The 26,413-nt window shown below is 41.1% G+C and overlaps 1 protein-coding gene across 1 annotated transcript in view; it reads left to right on the plus strand.

The window, feature by feature from the left end:
* WDR47 (WD repeat domain 47) overlaps positions 1-26,413 on the plus strand; it is a 121,902-nt gene that overhangs the window by 49,448 nt on the left and 46,041 nt on the right. Inside the window, exons 5-8 of the mRNA XM_030206722.1 lie at positions 2,852-3,654; positions 14,693-14,819; positions 17,123-17,301; positions 21,855-22,115. Of these exons, the coding sequence (XP_030062582.1) occupies positions 2,852-3,654; positions 14,693-14,819; positions 17,123-17,301; positions 21,855-22,115 (1,370 nt within the window). The remainder of the gene's footprint in view (positions 1-2,851; positions 3,655-14,692; positions 14,820-17,122; positions 17,302-21,854; positions 22,116-26,413) is intronic.

Raw genomic sequence — 26,413 nt, forward strand, 5'->3', positions numbered from 1 at the left:
ACACAACCCATTCAAAGTGAATGGGCTCTGTCAGCATTTCTGTGCGGCTTTGTAAGGGGGGGGTTAGAGTTTAAAAAAGACATTAAATTCATAGTTTCAAAGAAAATATATTTTGTTGCCTGCAGCTTCACCACACATTTACAAGGAAAATTAAGCCAAAATATACCCCCCAAACTGAAAAACTCTTGAACACAATTTCAGGAAGGATTGACGTCTCTATTGGGTTTGCCTAGAAATATCAGGAAAAACCCTAATTTTATGGTTCAGAAACATCGCCTGTCAATGATGAAAGAACATTTTCAAAATCCATTCACAATCAGGTTATAACATAGCAGTTTGTATTCCTAAATTTATCATCTTCAATCATCTGAATCAAGTTAAAATTATCAAAAGGTTCCTCAACCCCTCCACTGTTGGTTACGCTGTAGACTTTTTAACATATGGTGATAAATAATATATTCTGGAAACAGGGTGGGGAGGGAGGTAGGACTGTTCTGATATTTTTAATGTTTCAGAAAGATATCCTTTAAATGTAATAGGAGGGGACAATAGACGGTAATTTTGGAAAATGAATAAATCACAAGGTCTTCAATCTGTGATTTTTCTAAATTTTGAACTTTTCTCTAACAATAAACTCTCTTTAATCACAACAGAGACTACTGTTCTTTACATTTGAAAATCTCAGTCTTATTTGAAAGTTCAGATGATTCCAACATTGTCCTTTATGTTTAATAACAAGTTTTCCTGGGGAACATTGAGACTGAGTCATGGGGGCAGAAATCTTCAGGGAGAATGACTGTGAAGAAACAGTGTGTTTTAAGCCTGTAAAATGTATTGGATATTTTCTTGCTTTAATTGAGTTCTGAAGTGTTCTATTTGGCCAGCAGGTGGTGTTTCTTTGCTGTAAAGCTGTTACAGAGATCTGGGTGTTTTTTCTTTAGTTTGACACAAACAGGAAGCAAGAAGCATTTGAAATCTTGTTGACTGGGCTCTGATTGGCCCAGGAGCTCATCTCATTTGGACTTTACTAGTTTTGAGTTCAGTTTCGGCCCCGGGAGAAGAGAGCGAGAGAGCTCTTTGCTGAAGCCCTGTAAAAAACAGTTATATGTGATAACTGGTGAATAGCTGTATGTGGCCTGATCTCCTCAGGTACTTTCTAGGAAGTATGCAAATGTTTCGTTTTTCTAATTGATCCATTTTTCAGTTACTTGTTGCTGTTTGCTAATTGCACATTTTTTGTCCAATGTTCCAAGTTCTGAGAATAAACACGTTTGTTTGTTCATTCTGCCTATCTGGACTGATAAAGAATCCTGGTGGTTTGTGTGTTGGGTCTGTGAGTGCTTTCTGGGAACTGTGGGACCACTGGGAGTGTGGGTTCAGTAACCCAGAAATCACTGGGAATAATTTAGGAGCGGGAGACTCGCCCTGAGACAGTTGTGACCCAGTCGGTGGGAGGAAGGTCCTAGTGTAGAGCACGAGTAGCAGGTGAAGGCGGAACTGAGCTGTGCTGGTGATAGACCCTCTAAGTGGCTGCAGGGTAACCCCAGGCAGGTGGCTAGGCATTTCATGACAATGATGATTCCAAACCCACTAAGGTGTTCCATATAGAATCTGAAGTTATGACCATAGATTTAGCAGGCAGTAAGTACTTGCTCAGCTGGTCCACAGAATCTTCCTGAGAACTCTCGCCTCACTGCTTCTGTACCTCCACCGCCTCGCTAGAAGCACTGATGGACACTTGAGCTGCACCTTCCTGTGCAGCCAAACTCAGCAGACAATTGCTTTGATCTGTCCCTGCAACCGGATCCAACAAACCCACTTTGGGGAGCGGCGAACCGGAAAGATTCAGAAGAATGGCTGCTGTCATCTTTGGAGGCCTCTGGATATCGGGACTAAAGGTTTTGTCCACTTCAAGCGGGAGGGAGGTTCACCTCCTGCAGCCGTCTCCCAGAGCTAAGTCGCCAGTCTCGATGAAGAGCCTGGAATCCTGAATCGATCCATAGTTCCCACCAAGGTTGAAACAGGTGCTGCAGGGTAAGCACGATGTTTCCCTCTTTGCTTTATTTCAAATATTTCAAATATTGAAGTTAAGGTAGGAAAGGAGCAACTAGTAGTGCTTCCTTCATGTCGCCATCTTGCCTCCCAGCCCCAAAATCGTGTCTGGTTCTGTACTTGTGGAATGCTTTATCATCGCAGGTGCTTCTAGAGTTGTTTTATCCCAAATTTCGCTCAGCCCTTAAAACTCACCTTTTTCATACTGCATTTGGAATTGCTACAGCGATAGACAGTGGGATGGCTAGGTGAAACTACCCTCTTATGTTTTTTGGGTTTTTTTTAACGCATGCATGTGTGACACTTTCTTTCCTATCGTATTTTGCATTCCTTTCTGTGTTTTACTTGTGTTGGTTTTATCTATTAATTGTAAAACCTTCCTGTGATGCCTACAGGAAAGGTGGTATAGTAAGTCAAAATAAACCATAAATACTTTCATGCCCATCAGATTTTTTTCCCTCGGCCTCACTCAGGGACAGGAGGTAAAGGGTCGAGTGGAATACCAGAGCAAATGGCCATTGGGAACATGCCTCAGAGCTGTACACTTGGAAATGGCAATTGTTACCATGTATATACCTGTGGAGTTGTGATCTTTTTTTATTATTATTATTATTTTAAATGCAGTTATATGTAATATAATTGTAGAACTCCCACTCTGAATATAAAACTCTCGTTGCCATGTCTAATTCAGAAAAGAACTGCTTTCCACTATATACAGTTTGGATAGACTGAACATTTTAAATGCATGAATTGAAAGGAGGAAACTTTTAACTGATATTGTGCGTATTATGTATTGCAGCTGGAATTTACAATGCAAGAAGCTGTAAAGTGTTTACATGCCTTGGAAGAATATTGTCCCTCTAAAGAAGATTACAGCAAACTCTGTTTATTACTGACATTGCCTCGTCTAACCAACCATGCAGAGTTCAAGGACTGGAACCCCAGTACTGCTAGAGTTCACTGCTTTGAAGAAGCATGTGTCATGGTAGCAGAGTTTATCCCTGCTGACAGAAAACTGAGTGAAGCTGGTTTTAAAGCAAGTAACAATCGGTTATTCCAGCTGATAATGAAGGGCCTTCTGTATGAATGTTGTGTGGAATTTTGTCAGAGCAAAGCAACTGGTGAAGAAATTACAGAAAGTGAAGTCTTACTTGGTATTGATTTGTTATGTGGCAATGGTTGTGATGATTTGGACCTGAGTCTGTTATCTTGGCTTCAGAATCTTCCATCTAGTGTTTTTGCTTGTGCTTTTGAGCAAAAGATTCTTAATATTCATGTTGATAAACTTCTCAAGCCCTCAAAAGCTGCATATGCTGATCTTTTAACACCTCTCATCAACAAACTTTCACCCTATCCATCATCCCCAATGAGGAGACCTCAGTCAGCTGATGCATACATGTCCCGTTCTTTAAACCCAGCCCTCGATGGACTTTCATGTGGACTAAGTAATCATGACAAGCGAGTCTCGGACATTGGAAATAAAACTTCTCCAATGTCACATTCCTTTGCTAATTTCCATTACCCTGGTATACAGAACCTTAATCGAACTGTCATGCTGGAAAATACAGACTGCCACAGTATTTACGAAGAGTCACCAGAGCGGTATGTTTAATGTTTAGAAGTAAAAGTAGTAACTGAGCTTTGTTCATTTGTTTATTAGCATATGTTTCCTTGGGGGGCAGTGTCTACAAATGGATTATTTTGCATAAACTATACTATAAAAATCTGTCTACTAAGTTCTCACCATTCTATTCCATTAAGATGACTTTTTAATCAATTCACTTGGAAAAAAGGAAAAGACTTCAGTTACACAGTTGTTTCCTTGATATTTAAGGCAATCTGTGACCACTATCAGTCATAAAAACCACCTCCTCCCTGAATTAAATTGCTTAAACTAATTATTTTCAAATGTGAGCTTTCTTATAGAACAATGGTTGTTGAATTATAACTACTAACAGTCATATTAGTTGCTTGGCCAGGCAGAATGCAATTTGATTTAAAGAACAACTACTTAACTTGTAGTGGGCTGTGCTTGACAGAGCTTCTCCATTTCACCAATGAGCTTCTTCAGGAGCTGCCCTTCATTAAAATGACGTTGCCAGATGAACTGCCTTAAGTGGTATCCATACAGATTACTCTTCTGTTCTTGTATTTTGCACATATCATAATAGTAATGAACCTTATTCTTAAGCCAAGATATGATCTCGTTCTCTCAAATTTTAATGCTAACATTCACTGAAGTACTTGCATCAGGCCAAAAGAGAGCTTCATTCTGGAGTGCATAAGGTGCAACATTAATGGGCAGCTTATCAAGGTGTGCTTGAAATTTCCTATTATGATTAAATCATTTTTATTTGAAAGAAACATTAAGACAAGGGAGGAGTGGCCTAATGGTTAGTGCAGTGTGCTTTGATCCTAGCAACTTGGGTTCAGTTCCCACTGCAGCTCCTTGTGACCTTGGGCAAGTCACTTAACCCTCCATTGCCCCAGGTACAAAACTGATTGTGAGCCCTCTAGGGACATAGAAAGTAACTGCATATAATGTGTACAGTGCTGCGTACGTCTAGTAGTACTATGAAAATGATTAGTAGTAGTAAATAACGTTAACAACAAAATATATCCCCTTATTCCCCAAAAATATATGTCACAAAACAATATAATAAAACAGTCTGGAATGTTAGAATCTATTAGGTAGGAGAGTTCCAAAAAGGCTCCCAGACACAGCAGAATTTTACTTCCGGTGGTGAATTCAGGTCCAAGATGCCGTGACATTCCAACGACACCAGAGTTGTTATATGGGATCTCCAGTGTGACAAGGAGGTGGACTCTGCCTTCAGCCAGCATTGTGAGATGCTTTTTTTCTCCATCAATACTGCCCATTTCAAAAAGCCCTCGAGTCCCTTGAGTTTTGGGGTGCACAAGACGAATATATCAAAAATAAACCGAGGACTAGATATCCATTGGGCACCTGACATACAGGAAACATGTTTACAGATTAGATTTCCAAAATAAAAGAATTTGCAGGCAGTGCCAAAACATGTGACTTAGGGTGGCTCTTGGTTGTGAACATTTCAAATAGCCATCGTTCGGGAAAAAGTTAGCTTTGTATACTCTAACTGGGGATTTGTATAAGTGCATCAAAAGTTTACACTGCATTTCAAGATTGACACACTATCAGATTTGACGAGTGCCAAAGAGACATTGCTTAATCTGCTCCCCAGTAAGATTTACTTGCAGTTTCAATGTCCATTTCCACACTAATATGTCATAGAGAAAGTCTCTTAATGATTCTTGAAGATATTTGTAGTGATACTTCACCAGAACTGGTAGCTGGGCATCTAGATAAAAGGCCTCTTCACAGTTTCTGAGTCTCCCCATTCAATGAGGCCACTAGTAAGGTAGAGACATAATGGTGCAATTGGACATATGAAAAATAATCTCATCTTTTCAAACCAAATTCAGTATATATTGTATTAAATGACTTTATTTTCCTCTCCTCTGTAACTGTATAACATGGATACTTTAATACTTGCTTGGACCAACGCTGAAAAGCCGCAGACATACTTACTGGGGAAAAATCCCCATTTCTCTGTATTGGCAGAAGGGGGGGGGAATAAATGTGACAAGCCATTCATTCTACAGAGCCATTGCCACAGAATGCTGAGAAGCTAGTAAAAAGGATTAGATACCAACAATCTTCCCAGCTGAGAAAACCGCACATGCAAAATGAAACTAAAGTGTTATGGAAGGCTAACATGCACCTCATTAGTTGTGGATGAAAGTTGAATTGTGCTATACCACCAGTCAGTGATATTACGTATGTTACAGGCTATAGAAAAAAAATCTGATATTCAGGAAACCTAGACCGCCCTTATTCCTCAGGAGAACAACATGGACGAAGAACAGTCTAGTGCTGTTCCCTCTCCACAGGTAGTTATTCCTCTTGCTAAAGATTTTGTATCTGGCTGAGAGAACAAGAGGTAACATCTGGAATGTGTACAATATTATAGAGGGCAGTTTTGCTTATTACTGATGTCCACATTTGTAGCTTTCGAAGGGTAGAGGCTAACAGTGAATCAATATTACAAGAGGAGAACACAGAGAGATTTTATGGCAACACAATACCTAGGTATTTAATGTAATGTTCTGCCCATGTTAATGGGAAGGTACTTCCCAATTTCTCTTCATCAAACTATTTTGAGGCAGTGCAATTGATTTTTGCAGGTTTAGTGAAAAAAAGCGTGAACACCCCCCCCCCCCCCCCCCAATTTGTCTGCCAAACTCAGTCCTGCCCAAGGAAGTGTGTGAATCAGAAAGAGTTAAGAGAATTTCATCTGCAAATTTGAAATTCACCTCTCCTGGAGGCAGGAGCTTCGGGATGCAGTTTGAGCGGGGCTTCTTTGAGCCCTGTCGAACGTGCAGCTCCCCCACAACCATGAAGTAGATCCACAGTTGCAGTCGAAACGGCGTTGGAAACCTAATTTGGGGAGAATCCTGCTCTTTCAGGGGGGACTTCGACTGTGAGTACAGTTCCAACTTTGAGTTTTAAATACCAGCATGTTAACAAGATCCTTGGTGAAGGTATTGTTAACTCTTTAACTCAAGTTGTTACTCGAAATGCTTCTGATTCAAGGTGGACATTGGTGAGACCAGCCAAAAAGACATTGGAGTCACTGTGGGACATCATTGGTAATATGAAAGCTTCCCTTCTGTATATTACAAGACAAAATACTAAGGATTTAATATCTGTTTCTGATGCAATATTAGTGCAGGCTCAGGCTACGGGCCAATTAGCCCTTGAAGTTGATTCCCTTAAGTCTAAAATACAGACTATGGAAAGTTTGGAGGTAGCTTCAATTAAGGAAAAAATGTTGCAAGACATTTGGAATATCTGGAGAATCAATCTAAAAGACTTAATTTGAGACTTTTGAACTTCCCAAAGTCTCAATACTACCTGTGCTGGATTTGTTTAAGAAATATATGGTGGAATTTTTAAAAATGCCCTCTGATGTTTTACCACCTATTACCAGGGCTCAGTATATTCCAAACTCTGGGATTCCCAATGGTTTGGCTGTTCAATCCAGAGGTGAAGGGGATTTGAACTTAACAGCTTTTTTGGAATCTTTTTTGGAGGTTATTACTCAAAGGACTACATTGGTGGTGACTTTTGCCTTTGAACCTGACCGTAATTCTGTATTAAATCTTTCCTTTTGACATATGGAATCGTTGTTTATTGGTTCAGAAATAAGGGTGTTTCCTGATTTGGCAAGAGGAACACAGACAAGGCGTAAGGCCTTTTTGGCCATGCGGCACAGGGTACAGGCTCTTGGCGCTAGTTATGTGTTACGTTTTCCTTGTAATTGTATAATATTGATTGAGGGTAAACAATTTTGTTTTGAGCCCAAACAACTAGAAGAATTTTTGAATGCCAGAGAAGAAGTGCATGTCAAAATGTAGTTCCTATGTTCACTGTTAGTAGGTGGCTGATGTAATCAGGTGGGAGGGACATATCTCCTATAAGTATTTAAATTTTTCTTCTTCTATTCTCTTTATTTTGGTTCCAGTTACTTCTTATAGTGGACGAAAAAGTCGAATTTATTCTCGAAATATTAAGATCCTGTATTTTTCTGAGTTTCTGTGGCATCCTTGACTGTGATATTATTTGGATATTGTACATTAATTTGAAAAATTATAAAAAAAAAAAAAAAAGAAGACATGGGGAAAGCCACTACTTATCCCTGGGCTCAGTAACATGGAATCTAGCTACTCCTTGGGATTTTGCCAGGTACTTGTGACCTGGATTGGCAACTGTTGGAAGCAGGATACTGGGCTAGACCTAGTATGGCTATTCTTATGTTCATGTTCCTATATTCTCCCCCCCCCCCCCCCCCCCCGCAACCACACACACACAAACACACACACTCTTCTTTCCAGCTAGGGAAGTAATGGTGAGAACAGTCTGCTGTACTGGCTGTCTGCCTTTCTACGTAAGTGAAGCTTCCCAAAGTGCCTTTAAAGCCAGATTAGGCTTGTGATGCAGGAAAAATTGCTCCAGCCTGAGAATAATTGAACAAAAAATGATCGTGGAAGACCGGCTTGTGCAGCACCATGTTTCACTTTGAGCCCTTTGTAGCCCTAATCTGTACCCCACACATGGAAGGAACCACATGTTGACTTTGACAGTATTTGGGGTGCTAGAGAATTCCACTGATAGGCAAAAAGAAGAGATAGCTGGTTCCCAGGAGATAGCTTGATCCAGGTGTCTATTGGATGGGTGATGAGGTAGTTATAGCCCCCCCCCCCCCCCAAGTGCTTTCTGATACATCTGGGAACTCTTCAGGCTGTGATACCTGATTAAAGTGGCGAAAGGTGTTCGGGTTCGTGCCACAAGATGTATGAAAAGAGGCTTGATGACCTGAAGACGTATATACTGGAGGAAAGGAGAGACATGATATATATATGATATGATATGATACAGGCATTAGGTATTAATATATAAACCTTTTTCCAGAGATGGGAAGGTGGTAGAACTAGAAGATATGAATTGAGGTCGCAAGGGGGCCAACTCAGGAATAACGTCAGAACGTACTTTTTCACGGAGAGAGTAGTAGATGCCTGGAATGCTCTCCTGCAGGAGGTGGTGGAGACAAAAATGGTAACAGAATTCAAAAATGCATGGGATAAACACAAACCTCCATTGAGCCATGACCAGGCTATTGATTCAGCCCCAAGGTCTTCGAAGGATGTGACTACACCAGCTGAGCCTCAGTCTATACCAATTTGCTCCCATCAAGGAGAGGTTCTGGGCCATTCTCCAGGGGGATATGAGGCACCTCGTAGCCTGACATGATAGTGAGGCATCAAGAGCTTTGACAGCCCCAGGATATCGTCAGCACATTCTGAAGGCCCATGCCCTGCTTGTCACATGTTCGACACTGGTGCCTCACAGGGCATTAGAGCCAGTGCATTTTGAGATGGTATCTCTGTCCTGTCTCCCAGGAATCTTCCAAGGGGCATCGGAGGTCACCCATCCCTCGGTGCCCCCACAAAAGGCCTGAACAGCATGTCAATAGACCAAGATTCGGACATCTAGGGACCACTTCTGGAGTCTGAGGAGGCACCAGAGGTGGTCTTGAAGGAGGGGACCCCTTAATATCCCTTTAGACCCTTCCCCTTCACACAAAAGGAGAAAGTGCCCTCCTAAGAAGCTTTCTTTCTGACTTTTATGACGATGATGGCTAATTCCATCCCTTTTGATTTGGAGACTGAGGATGAGCCCAGGGCTGAGTTATTGGACATCCTTGACTTTAATGCCCGTTCAAAGGAAGTTGTGGCAGTTCCTGTGAACAGAATCCTTAGGAATGTGCACATGAAGCAGTGGGATATCCCCCTTTCAGGACAGCCTGTACACAAGAAGGTTGACTCCATGTATAGAGTCCAAAAGGCTTCCAGATTCGAGAAGCTACATCTTCCTCACCATTCCATGGTGGTTAAATCTGCTCTCAAAAGAGCCAAGATTCTTCCTCGGTGCCCCTGAGGAGGCAGGATCAGATTGGACTTTAGAATCTTTGGGAGAAAGATTTTTCAGAATGCTTTGCTTGCTCCCTGCATACATTCTTATCAGTTCTTAATGAGCAGTGTTGTGGAGTTTGCAGACTCTGATGACCTTTGAGATGTTTTGCAAGTGCCCAGGTCTCTTCTATTTACTTATTTATTTATTTATTTATTGCACTTATATCCCACATTTTCCCACCTATTTGCAGGGTCAATGTGGCTTACATAGATCTGTTATGGCATCACCGTAACAGAGAAGAGATACAATTGGTGTTATAGAGGGATGAAAGAAGACAAGAGGATCAGGATATGCAGCTATACAGTGAGACCTTCTGAATAAAGGAGTGTAAGGGGTTGTGTTCTAGTCATTATGGGTTCTCGTGGTAGGCTTTGTTAAAGAGATAGGTTTTAAATGCTTTACGGAAGCTATTTAGTTCGCTGATCGTTCTTAAGTGAATTGGTAGTGCATTCCACATCTTCATGCTCATGTAGGAAAAGGTGGACGTATGTGTTAGTTTGTATTTGACCCTTTTACAGCTGGGGAAGTGTAGGTTGAGAAAGGTGCGGGAGGATCATTTAGCGTTTCTGGGTGAAAGGTCCACGAGGTCTAACATGTAGGTTGGGGCGTCTCCATGAATGATTTTGTGAACAATCGTGCATATCTTGAACGTGGTACGTTCTTTCAGTGGGAGCCAGTGTAGGTTCTTTCTTAGGGATTTTGCACGGTCATATTTTGTTTTTCCGAATATGAGTCTGGCTGCAGTGTTCTGGGTCGTCTGGAGTTTCTTGATGGTCTGTTCTTTACAGCCAGCGTAGAGTGAGTTGCAGTAGTCCAGGTGGCTCAGTACCAGAGACTGTATCAGGTTTCGGAAGATGGCTCTTGGGAAGAAAGGTTTTACTCTTTTGAGTTTCCACATGGAGTGGAAGATCTTCTTCGTAGTGTTCTTTACGTGGTTTTCGAGTGTGAGATTTCAGTCAATAGTGACTCCCAGAATTTTCAGATTGTCTGAGATGGGGAGGGAGAAGTTAGGGGTGGTTATGGTGGTGAATTTGTTTGTATTGTGTTGTGATGTGAGTATAAGACATTGTGTTTTTTCTGCATTGAGTTTTAGCTGGAATGCATCCGCCCAGGAATGCATGATTTGGAAGCCTTTGTTGATTTCGTTTGTGATTTCCTTTAGGTCTTGTTTGAATGGGATGTAGATTGTGACGTCATCTGCATATATGTATGGGTTAAGGTTTTGATTGTCTAATAGCTTGGCTAGTGGTGACATCATTAGGTTAAAGCGGGTTGGTGAGAGGGGGGGATCCTTGGGGGACTCCGCATTCAGGTATCCATGGGTCATCGCCATTTTAGTTGTTACTTGGTATGATCTGGTTGTCAAGAATCCTCTAAACTAGTTAAGAACATTACCTCCAACTCCAAAGTATTCCAGGATATGTAATAATATTCAGTGGTTGACCATGTCAGGCGCTGGACATATCAAATTGTAGGAGAAGTATGTTATTGCCAATTGCAACTGTCTGTTTAAATTTGTTCATTAGGGTGACAAGTACTGTTTCTGTGCTGTAGTTCGATCAAAATCCTGATTGAGATTCGTGCAGGATTGAATATTTATTTAGGTGGTTAGTGAGTTGTTTAGTCACTGCACCTTCCATAAGTTTGGTTATTAATGGTAAAGATGCTACTGGGCGATAGTTGGTCAGGTCATTTGTACTTTTCTTCGCGTCTTTAGGTAGTGGAGTAAGTAAAATGTTTCCTTTATCCTTTGGGAAAAGACCATTTTGTAGCATGTAGTTCAGGTGACTCGTGAGGTCTGTTATAAATTGTTGGGGGGCACTTCTTATCAGGTTACTAGGACAGGTGTCTAGTTTGCAGTGCGATTTGGTGTATCTTTTGAGTAATTGGGAGATATTTTCGATCGATAGCGCATCAAAGTTGGTCCATGATCGGTCTGCTGGGTATTCCCTATGTATTGGGTCTAGACACTCGAGGAAGTTTGCATAGTCAGTTGTGTTGCTGGGTATAGTGGTTCATAGTTTTGTGATTTTCTCTTTGAAGTAGCTGGCCAGGTTGCTTGCTGATGGGGTATCTATGGTGTTGGCGGTAACCGGCGTGGTATTTAGTAGATTGTTTACGAGTTGGAAGAGTTTATGTGTATCCTTGTAGCCTGGACCGATTTAAGTTTTATAATACGATCTTTTGGTCTGTCTGATAGTGTATTTGTATTTTCTCTGTAGTTGTTTCCAGGCATTGAGTGTGGGGTCGTCTTTTTTTTTTTTTGTTCCATGCACGTTCAAGTCTTCTGACTTGTGTCTTTAGTTCTTTTAATTCTTCAGTAAACCATGGTATTGATTTTTTTCTATGTGATGTTCTGGTTTGGAGTGGTGCTATGTTGTTTAGTGTGATTTTGCATCTGTTGCCCCAGTCATGGAGAAATTGGGTTGAGTCTGTTGTTGTTGTCCATTCGTTATCATAAATTTGTTGCCAAAATACCAGTGGGTCTATTCTGCCTCTCGTGGTGTAGGTGGTTTGTTCTTGTTTATGCTGTGAATGTTTTGTTCGCCAGTGAAGAGAGATGTTCGCTTTGTAATGATCAGACCATGGTATGCTTGTCCATTTTGTATCCTTTGCTGTGATATTTAGTTCATGTGAGAATTTGTATGTGATTAAGTCTAGTGTGTGTCCTTTGATGTGGGTGGGGTTTGTGTTTGGCCATTGGAGATCCCAGAGTTGAAGGAAGTCTTTGCATTCACAGACGTTTGTTATGTTAGCATTTTCGAGGTGGAGATTAATGTCACCTGCGATGAGGAGGTTATGGGAGGAAACGCAGGTGTTCGATATGAAATCCATGAAGTGTGTTTGGGAGTCTTGCCAGTTGCCTGGTGGTCTGTAGAACAAGATAAGGTTTAGGTCGTCTTTTAGGGTTGGGTGGTTGATTCTGACTGATGCAATTTCAAGTGAGGGAAGTATGGATTCGGCTGTTGTTGTGACTATGAATTGGGATCTGTAAATTATAGCTATGCCTCTACCTCTTTTTCCGTTCCTTGTTCAGTGGGAGATCTTGTATTAAGACATCAATTCCAGAAGGAGTCAAGGAGATCACCTCAGACCACACCAACTAAAGTTGGCAAGTCCCAAAGGGCTGGCTAGTACACTTGATCAGAGCACAAGTGGCCTTATGGACAAAATTAGATTCTGTCTTCCAGAGGGTACTGGTAGATCAGTGTGCTTGCCTTTATTGCACCCCCTTTTCTAAGTGCATCAGCATCTGGCTTTCCCCATGCCTATCTCAATAGCAGACTATGGACAGGAATTTTTCCAATCCTCTTTTTAAACCCAGATACACTAACCGCTGATACCACATCCTCTGGAAGCAAGTTCCGGAGCTTAACTATTAAGTGAAAAAATACTTTCTCGGGCTCGTTTTCAAAGTAGTATCATGCAACTTCTTTGAGTGTCCCCTAGTCTTTGTACTTTCTGAATACGTAAGCGTAAATTGACTTTTATTTTTGCTCTTTCTACACCACGATAATACCCCCCACCAGCCGTCTCTTTTCCAAGCTGAAGAGTTCTAACCTGTTAAGCCTTATGGTGATCAGAATTGCACACAATACTCAAGCTGTGGCTACATCATGGATCGATACAGAGGCATTATAATAATCTTTCTTATTTTCTATCCCTTTCCTAATAATTCTTAGCATCCTGTTTGGCTTTTTTGGCCGCCGCTCCACATTGGGCAAAAGATTTCAGCATATTGTCTACGATGACACTTAGAGATTTTTTTCTTGTGTGCTGACTCCTAAGGTTGATCTTAGCATCAGGTAACTATGATTTGGATTATTCTTCCCAACATGCATCACTTTGCACTTGTCCACACTAAATTTCATCTGTCATTTGGATGCCCAGTCTTCCAACTTCCTAAGGTCTTCCTTCAATTTTTCACAATACACATGCATTTCTAACAACTCTGAATAATTTTGTGTCATCTGCAAATTTAGGGGGGTCTTTTACAAAGGCACATCAGCATTACTATTGCGCAGTAATGATTAGCATGGATAAAGATAGAACTTTGTTTTATGTGGACCTGTTTGTCTGCTTAACTTATGCAGTTAAGTATTAAAATTAAACAATTAACCACCTAAGTGTTGACTTTGCGCCCAAACCACCTACAAAATAGCCAGTTTTCAATTTAGCAGTTTTAATATTTAGCAGCACTAACCGGTTAAGGGCCCCTTTTTCTAAGTGGCGGTAAGCAGGAGCTACTTCCAGAATACCACAGCAGCACGGCAGTACTTCCCACCCCTAGCATGCTGTCATATCTGGCACTACAAAAATATATTTATTTTTGTAGTGCAGGGGGGGACCCGGCAGTAATTGGTTACCACTGGGTTAGAGCGGGAGCCCTTACCGCCACCTCAATGGGTGGCAGTAAGGCCCCCCCCCCCCAAATGGCCGCCCAGCAAGTGCTTTACTTGTGGCATGACTATTTCCTGCAGGAAAGAAAGACTTCCCTTTTACCTGCTGTGGTAAAAGGGGGGCTTGGTGTGTGTGAAAAACACGTGCCGACACCAGCACAGGCCCCCTTTTGCCGCAGTTTGGTAAAAGGGGTCCCTAAGTGATTTAATCAGCCAGGAACCTCTCCTGCCCAGTTAAATTGCTTTGAATATCAACCCCAGTATAATTTTAAAGGTGGGTATTCAGTTTTGTTTTCTTTTCAGTGAGTTTGCGTATTTTTCTCATATGCATTTATTCAATATTGTGAACATTGAAAAGGAAACAAAATTGGACAACCACCTTGCCTTTGGGATCTTTCTCTAAATATATAACTTTGTGTATCCTTCAGGTAATAAAGTAAATTGCTAGTGAATACGTTGTTTTACAACAAAGGTACTTAAATCTGTCAGGGAACTGTAATAAGAATGTGCCTCTTCCCCATTAGATTTAGTAGAGGGCTAGAGTACCATTCAGATTACATTTCTCTGTTCTGTTTCGAACTAGCATACTTGAGATGCTCTTTCTAAGAGCTAGTATTTAAGGAAAAAAACTCAAATAAAATACTTTTGTTTTCCATTAAATGAAAAGAAGTGATACTCCACTGGAGAGAGAGCATCCTAGCAACAATGAAACCTTGTGTCCAACTGTAAATCAAGAAAATGAGTCTAGAACTGGACCCCAGAATCAAGAAACAAACAAGTCAGACAGAAGTGAGGTATTTTCTTTTAAATCTCCATTAGTTACCTGATTTCTGAAAAACTTCTGTACGATAAATAACATTTTCTTTGTGCCATTTCTTTCCTTTTCTTACTTGAGCAGATATTGGTGATTTTTACCTAGAAATTCCTTATTTGTATCAAATGGAAAAACATGAAATGTCAATTTTTCTTAATTTGGGAAAGGGGGTAGTGGTAGTTGAGAGGGGATTACCCTGTAGTGTAGCATTGAGAAGATTTGTCTTCTTTTCTTCAGGAAAGCCGAACTTTTCCTTTCAATGTGTGTTAACTTTTTTTTGTTGGAAATGAATTCAAGACATCTGTGTATTAATAACAGATTATATTATATTACATAAAACTCTTATATTCCACACATACCTTTTTTACAGCTCAGAGTGGTTAATAAAATCAGGTATACCTGGGAGTTTGCTTTTTAAAAATTGTAATCTATGCTGAAGATGATACATATTTCTGAAAAAGATATGTTTTAAGTAGTTTTTAAAATGTTTTAACGTCCAATAATCCCTAATGCTTTGTGGAAGAGTTCCATATTTTAGCTACTTGATAGCCCATTATCATCTGTGTCCAACTGGATCTATATCTGATCCCATTTAGATTTGGAAAATTAACTAGAATCCGTTGTCTAGTCAATCTCTGATTATATGATGTCGGGAATATAATTGAACTTGACCATACAAGATTAGAAAAAACATTGCACATATTTTGAAATTTATTCTGGCCTCTACTGGTAGCAAATGTAATCTCATAATATAAGGAGTTATTCTATCAAATGGTTTGATTTATTCTATCAGCCAGATGGCTGCATTCTGTACTGTCTGCAGTTTCTTAAGTATCTTATGACAGTTAATGTACAATATATTGCAATAATCTAGTTAAGACCATAACAGTGAATGAGTTATAAGCTTAAATTGCTCGAACTCAAAAAAAAATAAAATGGAAACAGTATTTGGTCAAATACTCAGCAAATATGTATGGAAACAGCGGAAACCTCTGGAGGTTGAGTGATGGACTGCAACCAGGGAATATGAACTATAGCGCCCCCAGAATCTTGCTGTCATGGGCCTTAAATCTGGCCACTAGGTGTTGCCTTTAAAGAATTACTACAATTCTTCCTTTTTCTTTAATTTGCCCATCCCCTGCTGTTCTGGGTAGCAGAAGATCTAATTTAGGTTGGAAATGAGGACCTTCCACTTGACAGTGCACAATACAGTCACCAAGCTGTCCCAATGAATTTGTTTTCATTATCAACTGAATTCTTTATAGTTTTCCTAGTACTGTTCTCTTAATTTTCAAGGTCATGGAATGTAAGCATTCTCTGAAGAAAATGTAGGATCAAAGAAAAGGTGTCATTGATATTCCCATCTGGAATCTCTTTGGAACACTTTAATTTTATTTTTTGCCCATATTTTTCACTTTGCAAATTACCCTGTGGAATTCGTGCTCTTACATTTACACCTACTCTTTGATGTGCAAATTTCTCAAGTTAATTTTAGATTTGGCTGGAAAACTGATGGGGAACGGGTCTGGGGAAGGGAGTATGAGTGGGAGGTATAGACCAGTGATATATGTAAAAGAGGAGGGGGGGGGGGAAGATGGGTTGATTTTTTTTTTTTCCACACTCAAGAACAGCAACAAAACTTGGCTCAGTGAAGGACAATTGCATGCTGCAATCTTGGATTCCAATGTTGTAAGCTTGGTCATATCTTCATGCTGAACTTTGTACAGCATATTAAGATGATCATGGGGTATGGTCATTCATTGTGTTGGTTAATAAGTATATATATATATTTTTTTTAAATGGCAATTCATGCTAACCCTTCCCCTGGGAATGCCATTGTTCTGTTAAGGTAAATTTATGCGTATACATGTGTATGCACAAGTTTGCACGTATATAAGGAGCTCAAGTTTATAACACTGTATTTCTGTGCATAGAGTAGTTTCACCTGTAGAAATGCATTTTTAAATTGCTGTCTTAGCATTCAGGAAGTCATGTATACGTAATGCATTAAGCAGAATGTTGTAGATACCTATTGGAAAATCAACTTGAGATGTTACTGCAGTTGTTCTCCATGCCATTGTTCTTCCCAGTGATTTGCAAACAAACTTGCTTTAGGTACATGTTTGTTTTAGAAAGGGAAGATGGAAAACTAGGTCTGTGTGTGCCATTCTCTTTCCTATCCACGTTACCCTTTAAAAAGGTTGCTCTGGAGGAGTAAGAAATATTTTTATAAGTATTAAAAATGTTATTTAAATAAATAAAACATTCCTAATCTTTTTTAAGCTCCATGATTCAACAGAGCAGTTTGAAGAATACTATAGGCAGAAATTGCGCTTCCAGCAACACTTGGAACAGAAGGAACAACAAAGGCAGCTGTATCAGCAAATGCTGCTTGAAGGAGGAGTAAACCAAGAGGATGGACCAGAACAGCAACAGAACCTAACAGAGCAATTCCTTAACAGGTAGGGTAGCAATCTGTACTCATTTTCATTTTATTGGTAGAGAGGTGTGGTAGCTGTGTTAGTCCACTTTTAAAGGTAATCAATAGAAATAAAACAAAAGAATTTGTTATTATTTTGTTTTATTTCTATTGATTACATTTTATTGACGTAATTCCTGTCTCATGAACCCATAATAAGAGAGGCTCAAAAAGTATGGTTTTGGGCTTATTAGTCAGGGGGAAAAAAAAATCACCAACTTTCTTCTAACTGGCAGATTCTCTTCATACCCCAGTACATCACCTCTTCTCTTTCTGCCCTCCCATACACATTCCTCTGCTTCCTTTTACAAGTCCCTGCCTTTGAGCCTTCACTGTCCTTCCCATATTCCTGTGCTTGTGGCTCCACTGCCACCATCCTCTCCTTATCCATTTCATTGCTGCAGCAGCCACTGGGGCAGGGGGAGACAGACATAGAGCTTCTGTCTGATTGGTGACAGGTATAGAAGCAGCTGCAGGCTTACTGGACGCAGGGACTATGGGGACATTCTCCTCTTCTTCTTGTGTGAGTTTTCTTTTGAAACAGGTGACTTCACAGTGAGAATCCTGAAAGGTAACTTTAACACCATACAAGAACGTAAGACCTTTGAAGTCAGAATGATTGAATATTTTAACACCCAACAGAAAGGACTTAACAAGGATCTGGGGTTCCTAGCCCATTATAAATCATAAAGCTGTATGTCTCTGTAGATCACCCCACCCCTCACCTATCCACACCCATCCTGTTAGAATATCAATGATATGCTTTGATGTCCCCATGCATACCTCCTACCCACCCCCATCCTCCCACCCTGTCAGACTGTCATAGTAATGCTTGAATGTTTTCACTTATATACACTGTCAGCTAGCACATTTGCTTATTTCCGATCTGACGAAGAAGGGCAACCTTCGAAAGCTAATCAAGAAATGTATTAAGTTATGTCCAATAAAAAAGGTATCATCTTATTTTCTTTTCCATGTTTTATTTTGTTTGATTTCTATTGATAACCTTAAGAGTGGGCTAACACGGCTACCACACTCCTCTACTTTTGAAACAGGCAACTTAGAGGTGAAGGGAGAGAAGACGGATTAGGCAGGGCTACACTTGGACTGGGAGCTGACACTGGCTTTGTCTCTATATTCAGGGACTGATAAGCCTTGCGCTGAATTTTGGTTTTTCCTAATGTATGCATTAAAACTTTTTTGCATACAATTCTATAACCAAATTGTATGCAAAATAATTTTTATCTGAAAAGTTTGTGTACAGAGTTTGCTGGCTGCCACAGAAGCATGCAGATATGGGCATGTTTTAGTAGCATATTCAATATATTTTGTGCACAATTGTATTGGTACCTGGGAAAGTTGCACGCACATGTGCATGTCAGGAATGCTGTTCTGTGCATACATATTGGTGTGGTAGTATCTAAATTTCTGCAGTGGAACATTTCTTAGTCTTCCTTTTACAGCTACAGCATCTTCCCCATGACCCTGCATTTGTGAGGCAATCTCCCCCAGTCCTCATTTTCCCTGCCTTTTGAGGGTTTTTTTTTTTTTTTACCCAGCACTTCAACAAACCAAGAAAACTGTTGTGGATATTTTATATATGCCCAAAAGGGAAGAAATAGGTTGCAGAAGAATAACCTAACTATTCTCCTCCTTAGTTCATGCACTAAAATGCCAGCATTAGAAAACTGCTCAGCTTTATGGTCTTTTGTGTACTAATTTTCATATGAGATTTAGAGCTAATATCTTCATTAACTTTTGATTTAAGTGAGCAGTGTGCTAATGTTTGTGTAAGTCTTGGCTCAGAGCTTCCTTGTGTGCTAAACTGGCTTCTGTGTAGGGCAGTGAAGAAACAAAAAAGCTGTGTGCTTTGACCTTCTCTTCTGCTGTCACATTCTTTATAGGGCAGCATACTGTACAGAAAATTGTGTTCATAACCAGTGGTAAGTTCTGCACTAAGACATTTCTACGCTTCTCTCCTCCCTGGTAGGAAGTACTTCCACCAACACTATGACAGCAGTTTCTCTCCTTATGTTCCAACTTCTCTGTTTCTCTAGTAGCTTGTTCCCCTTTCTCTGCTCCTTCTCCAGGGTGAATTCTTCCAGTTTTTCTCCCTACTCTGCCCTCTTTCTTTTTACCTGTTCTCAGCCCTCTAACATCACTTTTACTTCTAGAGTTTCCTCTCTCCACACCTCAGCATTCACTGCCCTCCCTAACTGCCAGCAAGACCCCTGTTCTGTTCATCCCCAAGGTCTCTTCCCTCTCTCTCAGGCAAACCAACACTGTACTTGACTCTGCCACAGTCCCCTTGGCACGCACACTCCATCCACCTTTCACAAGCTCTCCCATTCCCATGCTGCACCCCATCCACTCTTGTCCAGCCCTCCACTCTTGTCCAGCCACCCCCACCCCCCATGGCACACCCCGTCCACTCCCATGCTGCACCCCATCCACTCTTCACCAGCCCTCCACTCTTGTCCAGCCACCCCCCCATGGCACACCCTGTCTCATCCATAATTTTCCAGCCTCCATCCACTGCTCCCCCTCTCAAGGTGCACACCTCCTCCACCTTTACCCAGGATTCTCTCTTCCAGCATATACCACTTCATCCAGCTTTTTGCCAGCTTCCCCCCATCCCCAGCACACACGCCTACCTCATTCACCTTTTTCCAATGGAGCCCTAGACACGCCTTAGCATTCTGTTTTCTAGAAGCCTTTGGAAGCAGCCTGCCACATGAGACCAGATCAGGCCAGTCTTTAGTTTTCCATGGAGCAGTAAGGATGCTTCCCAGTGTCTCCTCTCAGGTTAGGTCTCAGAGTTCAATAGTTTGTCTTGTTATTTATTATTTTATGCTTCTTTTGTAATGGTTGTGGAAGGCCCAGAGCCTTCTCTTCCCATTTTATTCCTTAGGTTCTTTGGCTTTTTATGTTTTTTTCCCCCCTTTATTTTCTAGTGCACATCAGGCCCTCTTAGGCACACAGCTCCCGTTGTTTCTTTTTCACAATCAAACTGTTTCATTTCACTTTGTCTATTTTCCTGGATATGACCCTCAAAACTCCCAGTGGTTTTAAGAAGTACACCGTAGCAGGACCATATCACTTATGCATCAATTAGGGCCTCCTGAAAGCTCCACCCTCTACCCAGCTGAAGCCTTACTTTCTTGTACCTAAATCCTAAGAGGTGCTTCTAGTACCCCTCCCTTTCCTGACCCTGACTGGCTGTCAAAGCGTCAAATCCAGTAGGGGAGTAGGAGTGATCCTTATTTGCTATTGCCCTGGGGTTGCCATCTTGAAAATTAGTGTCACCTAATGCTTATCAGTATTTGGAATTTACCACAAGGGATCAAGAAATATCATTTTTCAAGATGGCAGCCCTAGGGCAGGCATGGGTGAGGATCATTTCTACTACTACTACTTAACATTTCTAGAGCGCTACTAGGGTTACGCAGCGCTGTACAATTTAACAAAGAGAGACAGTCCCTGCTCAAAGAGCTTACAATCTAATAGACAAGTGAACGGTTGGTCCGATAGGGGCAGTCAAATTGGGGCAGTCTGGATTCACTGAACGGTAAGGGTTAGGTGCCGAACGCAGCATTGAAGAGGTGGGCTTTAAGCAAAGACTTGAAGACAGGCAGGGAGGGGGCTTAGCGTAAGGGTTCAGGAAGGTTGTTCCAAGCATAGGGTGAGGCGAGGCAGAATGAGCGGAGCCTGGAGTTGGCACTCAAGTGAGAAGTTGTGAAGGAAGGGACCCATAGGAGAGCCACTTGAGTTTCTAGGTATGTGGGACTTCAGGGGGGTAGAGGGGTTGCAAATTTTTCTTTTTTTCTTTTTGCTTACTGCCCTCTCTCCCCCTCTTTCATCCAGCGTCTGCCCTCTTCCTCGCCCCCTTTTATCCAGCGTCTGCCCTCTTCCTCTCCCTCTCCTTCCATCTGTAATCTGTGGTTTAAAAAAAAAACGAAGGAGGGCTCACCTGTTGGCAGAAGTGGAGCAGGCAGACAGATATAGCTGTCTGCCTAAGGATCCCTGGGGGCTTCCCTGGGGTGGATCCTTAGTTCTGGGTGTCCCAGGGGTGGAGAAAAGCTGCAGGAGCTGGCACCAGAGTAACTACGGGGCAGTGACTCAAGGAACTGCATCAGAGGCATCGCACAGCCAGCCTGGTGCGGGGCCTTGAGCATCTATGTATGCTCAAGGCCAGCTGGTTTCTGCCCCCTCTGAACTTCCTGTTTTGGAGAGGGTGGAAGCCAGCCAGTCATGCAGTGCTAGTGATGCAGATCCTAGAGTTGGCACCCAGCGGGAGCAAGGTAAGAGACTTAATGCTTCATGGGGAGAGAGGAAGGCTAGCAAACCTTTAGGGGTGCCATGGCATCTTTGGCTTCCCCCTCCCCCCTGTTCTGACGCCTATGGGTGCAGATGCATTGGCCTCATGGTGTATAAATTTCAGAAAACCATACCTGTTTTAGGCTTCTGTATAATGTTAATAGATAAGTTGTACAGTGCAGGTTTATAACTTACCATATATTTTTGTTTTTCTTTCAGATCTATTCAGAAGCTTGGAGAATTAAATGTAGGTATTGAGAATCTTGGAAATGAAGTACCCTGTCTTAGCCAGCAATGCAATGGAAATAAAGGGAACATGCCGAGTGATACTACAGGAACAAACTTTTTATCTCGATCTGATACCAGTCAGCAGAAGGTACTTGCTGAAAATCAAGGAACTAGCACGAGCACGCCTCGTAAACATGCTTCTGGAAATCGTATACCTTTTCCTGATGAATCACCTATTAGTGGCAGTCAAATGTAAGCATTTAGTAACAATTTGTCCAGCTGAGACTATGCATTATAATTTTATTCTAAACAGAACAACGCATAAAATCAAGCTGTTTAAATATTTTCAGTTCTTGACTTTAATAAATGATTAAGTGTCCCTCAAAACTAAAAGCAAGAAAAGGTGTCTCTACAACATGTACAGCAGGCTGGATTACTTTCTGTGAGATTATGTCTGTGAGAAAATGGCTAGCTGGATGTGGGGTTAATGGGTCTATCAGGGAAGCTAACTTACATTTAGTTTATAAAGGTAACATAGACACGTGTTTCCCTTCTAAAACAGGCTTGGACAGTGACCCCCGTGCCCACATTTATGCCTGTTCTGAAGGAAATGAAATTGGTGCACATATCCTGTGTGTGCTCCCCCCCCCCCCCCTTAATCATACTTCTGTTCTGCCTTCTTTAATCGTACTTCTATTCTGCCAGCTCTGGTTAAAACAGATTAAGGTAAATTACAAAAAAAGTCATAATTGAATAAGCAATAAAAGAAAACCACAGAAAGAGTGTAATATTAGCACTCTTAATGGCAGCTTGTGTAGGTAGCTCTGCCTCTTCTTACCTCTATTTGCTAATTTTCTGCTGTTAATTTGGATTTTATTTTCAAGGAAAGGCAGGATGATATCTCCACATTGATGGGTGGTGCTATCAGATGGAGCTTGGTGCAGCAAGTTCTCCCCAGTGTTCTTATGGAAGGTTTTGGAAGCAGTCTACTGCACATGGGTGTATCTTCCTGCTCACTGTCACCGCATGAGACCTGCTCAGTCTAGTATAATAGCTGATAGAATACAACTCTAAGGAGAGGTAGGCAGGACAGTGTGAGTATTCATCCTGCTGTCCTTGGAGAACACCTGCTACAGGGATGTAAGATTTTTCCAAGGTCAAGCAAGATCGTATCTCCATACTTCTAAATAAAAGAGGGCAAAAAGAGGCCTGCAATAGGTAGGACCTAACAAGCAAACAGAAACAGACAGTAGTGAGAGGTGAGTGTGTGGACTGAAACCCACCTTGTAGCTCTGCAGATTTTCTTTATGGAGGGCAACCTCAAATGGGCTACTGATAGCCATGGCTCTGACATTATGAGCCATGATGTGACCCTCTAAGATCAGACCGGCTTGGGCATATGTAAAGGAAATGCAGTCTGCATGCCAATTAGACAGGATGCATTTACCGATGGCAGTCCCATCCTTTAGGGGTCAAAAGAATCAAAATGCTGAGTGGACTTTCTATGAGCTTTAGTCTGCTCTAGATAGAAGGCCAAAGCTCTCTTGCAGTCCAGAGTGTGCAGGGTGCTTTCACCTTGGTGGGCATGGGGGTTTGGGGAAAAATGTAGACAGAACAATTGACTGGTTATGATGGAATTTCTGCTTATCCTTGGAGAAAATTCCAGATTAGCAGCAAAGAATTAGCAGGTAGAGGCAGGAAGAGTCAGAGCTGCCTATACAAGCTGCCAAAGATAGTGCTATATTTACAAAGGTAGTGCAGATACGGGAAAGATCTGCAACTTTCCTTGGTGAGTATTCATTGGTGGTGCAAAAATACAGTGCTTGACTATTGAGCAATACTTATGGGACTTTGAACTTCTCTGTATCTCACAAGATCAAGCTACAATTTTAGATAGTGAAGTAACAGCTGAGGAGATATTAACAGTCATTCACTCCCTTAAACTGGGGAAGGCTCCCTTTGGGTCCCACTTGGTGCCATATCTGCAGCTTGTTTTCAGCTCTATCTTTCAGAGAGTGTTGCTGCCACCATGTATGATAAAACATAGAAATGTTGAAAAATGTAGGCATATAAAGTCCATATGGCCTATCTAGTCTTGCCTACCCATGCCATCTTCTCTCCCTATCACTCCCTTATAGATCCTATGTACTTGTCCCAAGCTGTCTTGAATTCTGATTGATTGATTTTTTTATGGCTTGATATACCGCCTTTAACTGGCAAGCGGAGCAAAGCAGTTTTCGTTAATTATAATAATATTGAAATTAAAAGAACTATAATAATTTCGACAGGAGAGATAATACAGACATTCATACAAGAGACATATTGTATCAAAACACAACAGTACATTTAGTTTCTTTTTATTTTCTCTCCCAAACACCATAAACCTAATGCGCCTCCTCAATCACTCGTAAATGCCTGTTGAAAAAAAACACGTCTTTAGCAGGGATTTAAAGGTCTTTAAGTTGAATTCACCACGCAGGGATAAAGGTAAAGAATTCCACACGTGAGGAACGGTAAAGAAAAAAACACTGCCGAGTAACTTCAAGATAAGCAAAGTGAGGTCCTGGCAGGACCATTCGATGATCATTAATTGCACAGAGAATCCTTATGGGTGAATATGGGATTTTCAATGAAGATAGATATTGCGGTGAGCCTTGATGGAATTCCTTAAAATCCAATAGTAGTGCTTTGAATTTGATATGGTAGGCAACTGGTAGCCAGTGGTGATCCTGTAAAGCAGGTGTGACATGGTCAAATTTTTGTAAGCGACAAAACAAATAGCCGTATTCTGTAGTGTCTGGAGTTTTAGAGATACCTAAGTAAATAATATTGCAGTAATCCAACCGTGTTATAAAGAGAGACAGAATTAAGAAGTGAAAAGAATCATGGTCAAAGAAAGACCGAACTGATCGCAATTGACGTAAAAGAAAAAACTGACTGCAGAGACTTGTGGCTCAAAAGTGAGACTGGAATCTAATAATACTCCTAAATACCTAAAACTTAGTACTGTGTTGATCGGGATGTCAAATAATAAAAGAGGGATAGTAGGAACTGGTAAGTGGCCAGTTAGCCAACGGCCACCATCTTGTCACAATTCAGAACAAGACTATGATCTGCGAGCCACTGGGAAATGGCATGAAAACAGCATTGCAGAGGTAAAAGATCTAAAATGGACGGATTAACCTTGTATAATAGTAAGATACAATCGGCGTATATATGAAATGAGATACAAAATTCCTGTATGAGTATAGCAAGAGGACTCAGAAAATTAAACAGAAGAGGTGAGAGTATAGAACCCTGATGCACTCCACATACTAATGACTTATTTTTAGAGGTAGAACATTTAGAGGTGACATGAAATGATCAAATGAGAAGAAACGATTGAAACCATTGGAGAACCACACCTGAGATCCCTAGCGAGTGAAGCTGTGAAAGTAATATAGAGTGGACAACCAAATTAAAAGCCGCAGAGAGATCAAGTGAAATTGCTAAAGTAATATAGTCCGTTCTTAGTATTCGCAATGGTATGGTTCCCCAAAAACATTTTGAGCCACGAATTTGGAAATACAGAAAAATGTACTTATAGGAAATAGGGGTTAGGTTCCAGCTATACCAATTTTTCCTCAAAACCACAAAAAGTGAGTAAATATCTCTACAGGAAATATAGGATTTGGTTCCTGCATTGGACAACACATAACAAAAACCAGAGAAACAGTGTATTGCAAAAAAAATATTATTTGCTGAACCACTTACAGTACTGAAGTAACACTCTTAAATTAAAGAAAGTAAATACTGTACAGTATTTCACAACAGTAAGCAAGTACATTACTGTACCATGGTTTTGCCACCATATTTTGCATTTGGTAACACTTCAAGAAAAATGTGCTTGATAAACATTGCTTTGCAACCAGAGGCCTGCAGAAATGATACTATATCATATGAAAACATTGCTTGAAAAAAAAAAAAAAGCTTTAGACAACAGTGATAAAGTGCTTTCTCCTTGGACAAGCAGGCTGCTTGTTCTCACACGTGGGTCGGCGTCCACGGTGGCCCAGGAAACAGCAAATTTTTCTACAGCAAAATTTAAAAAGTTTTGCCAGAGCCTTCTAGTGCACGTACTGCGCTTGCGCAGACGACTTCCCGCCCGTCGCATGAGCGTTCCTGCTCAGTTTTTTCTTGTCCGCAGTGAGGTGGAGAGGTTTTTCCCTGTTCGCTTCGCTGGCCCAGGAAAGAGAGTCCTGATGATTCTTTTTATATTTTCTTTTCTTATATCATTATTTGTTCTTTAAAAAAAAAACGGTATTTTTTCTTAGTTTTTGGCACTTTCTAAGTTTTCTTTCTTTTCGATGGGGCCGGCCTTTTCCCTTTTGTGCCCTTTACTTTTTTGACACAATCGCGTCGTTTAATTTCGGCAAAGCTGTTTTTCCTTCCATGTCATCGAAGACACCCAGTGGCTTCAAACGTTGTACTCAGTGCAACCGGATCATCTTGGGTACCGATACCCACGCTTGCTGTATCCAGTGCCTTGGGCCCAACCATAGCCCAGCCAC

This window comes from Microcaecilia unicolor, chromosome 6 (assembly GCF_901765095.1).
Source record: "Microcaecilia unicolor chromosome 6, aMicUni1.1, whole genome shotgun sequence".
Classification (NCBI taxonomy): Eukaryota; Metazoa; Chordata; class Amphibia; order Gymnophiona; family Siphonopidae; genus Microcaecilia; species Microcaecilia unicolor.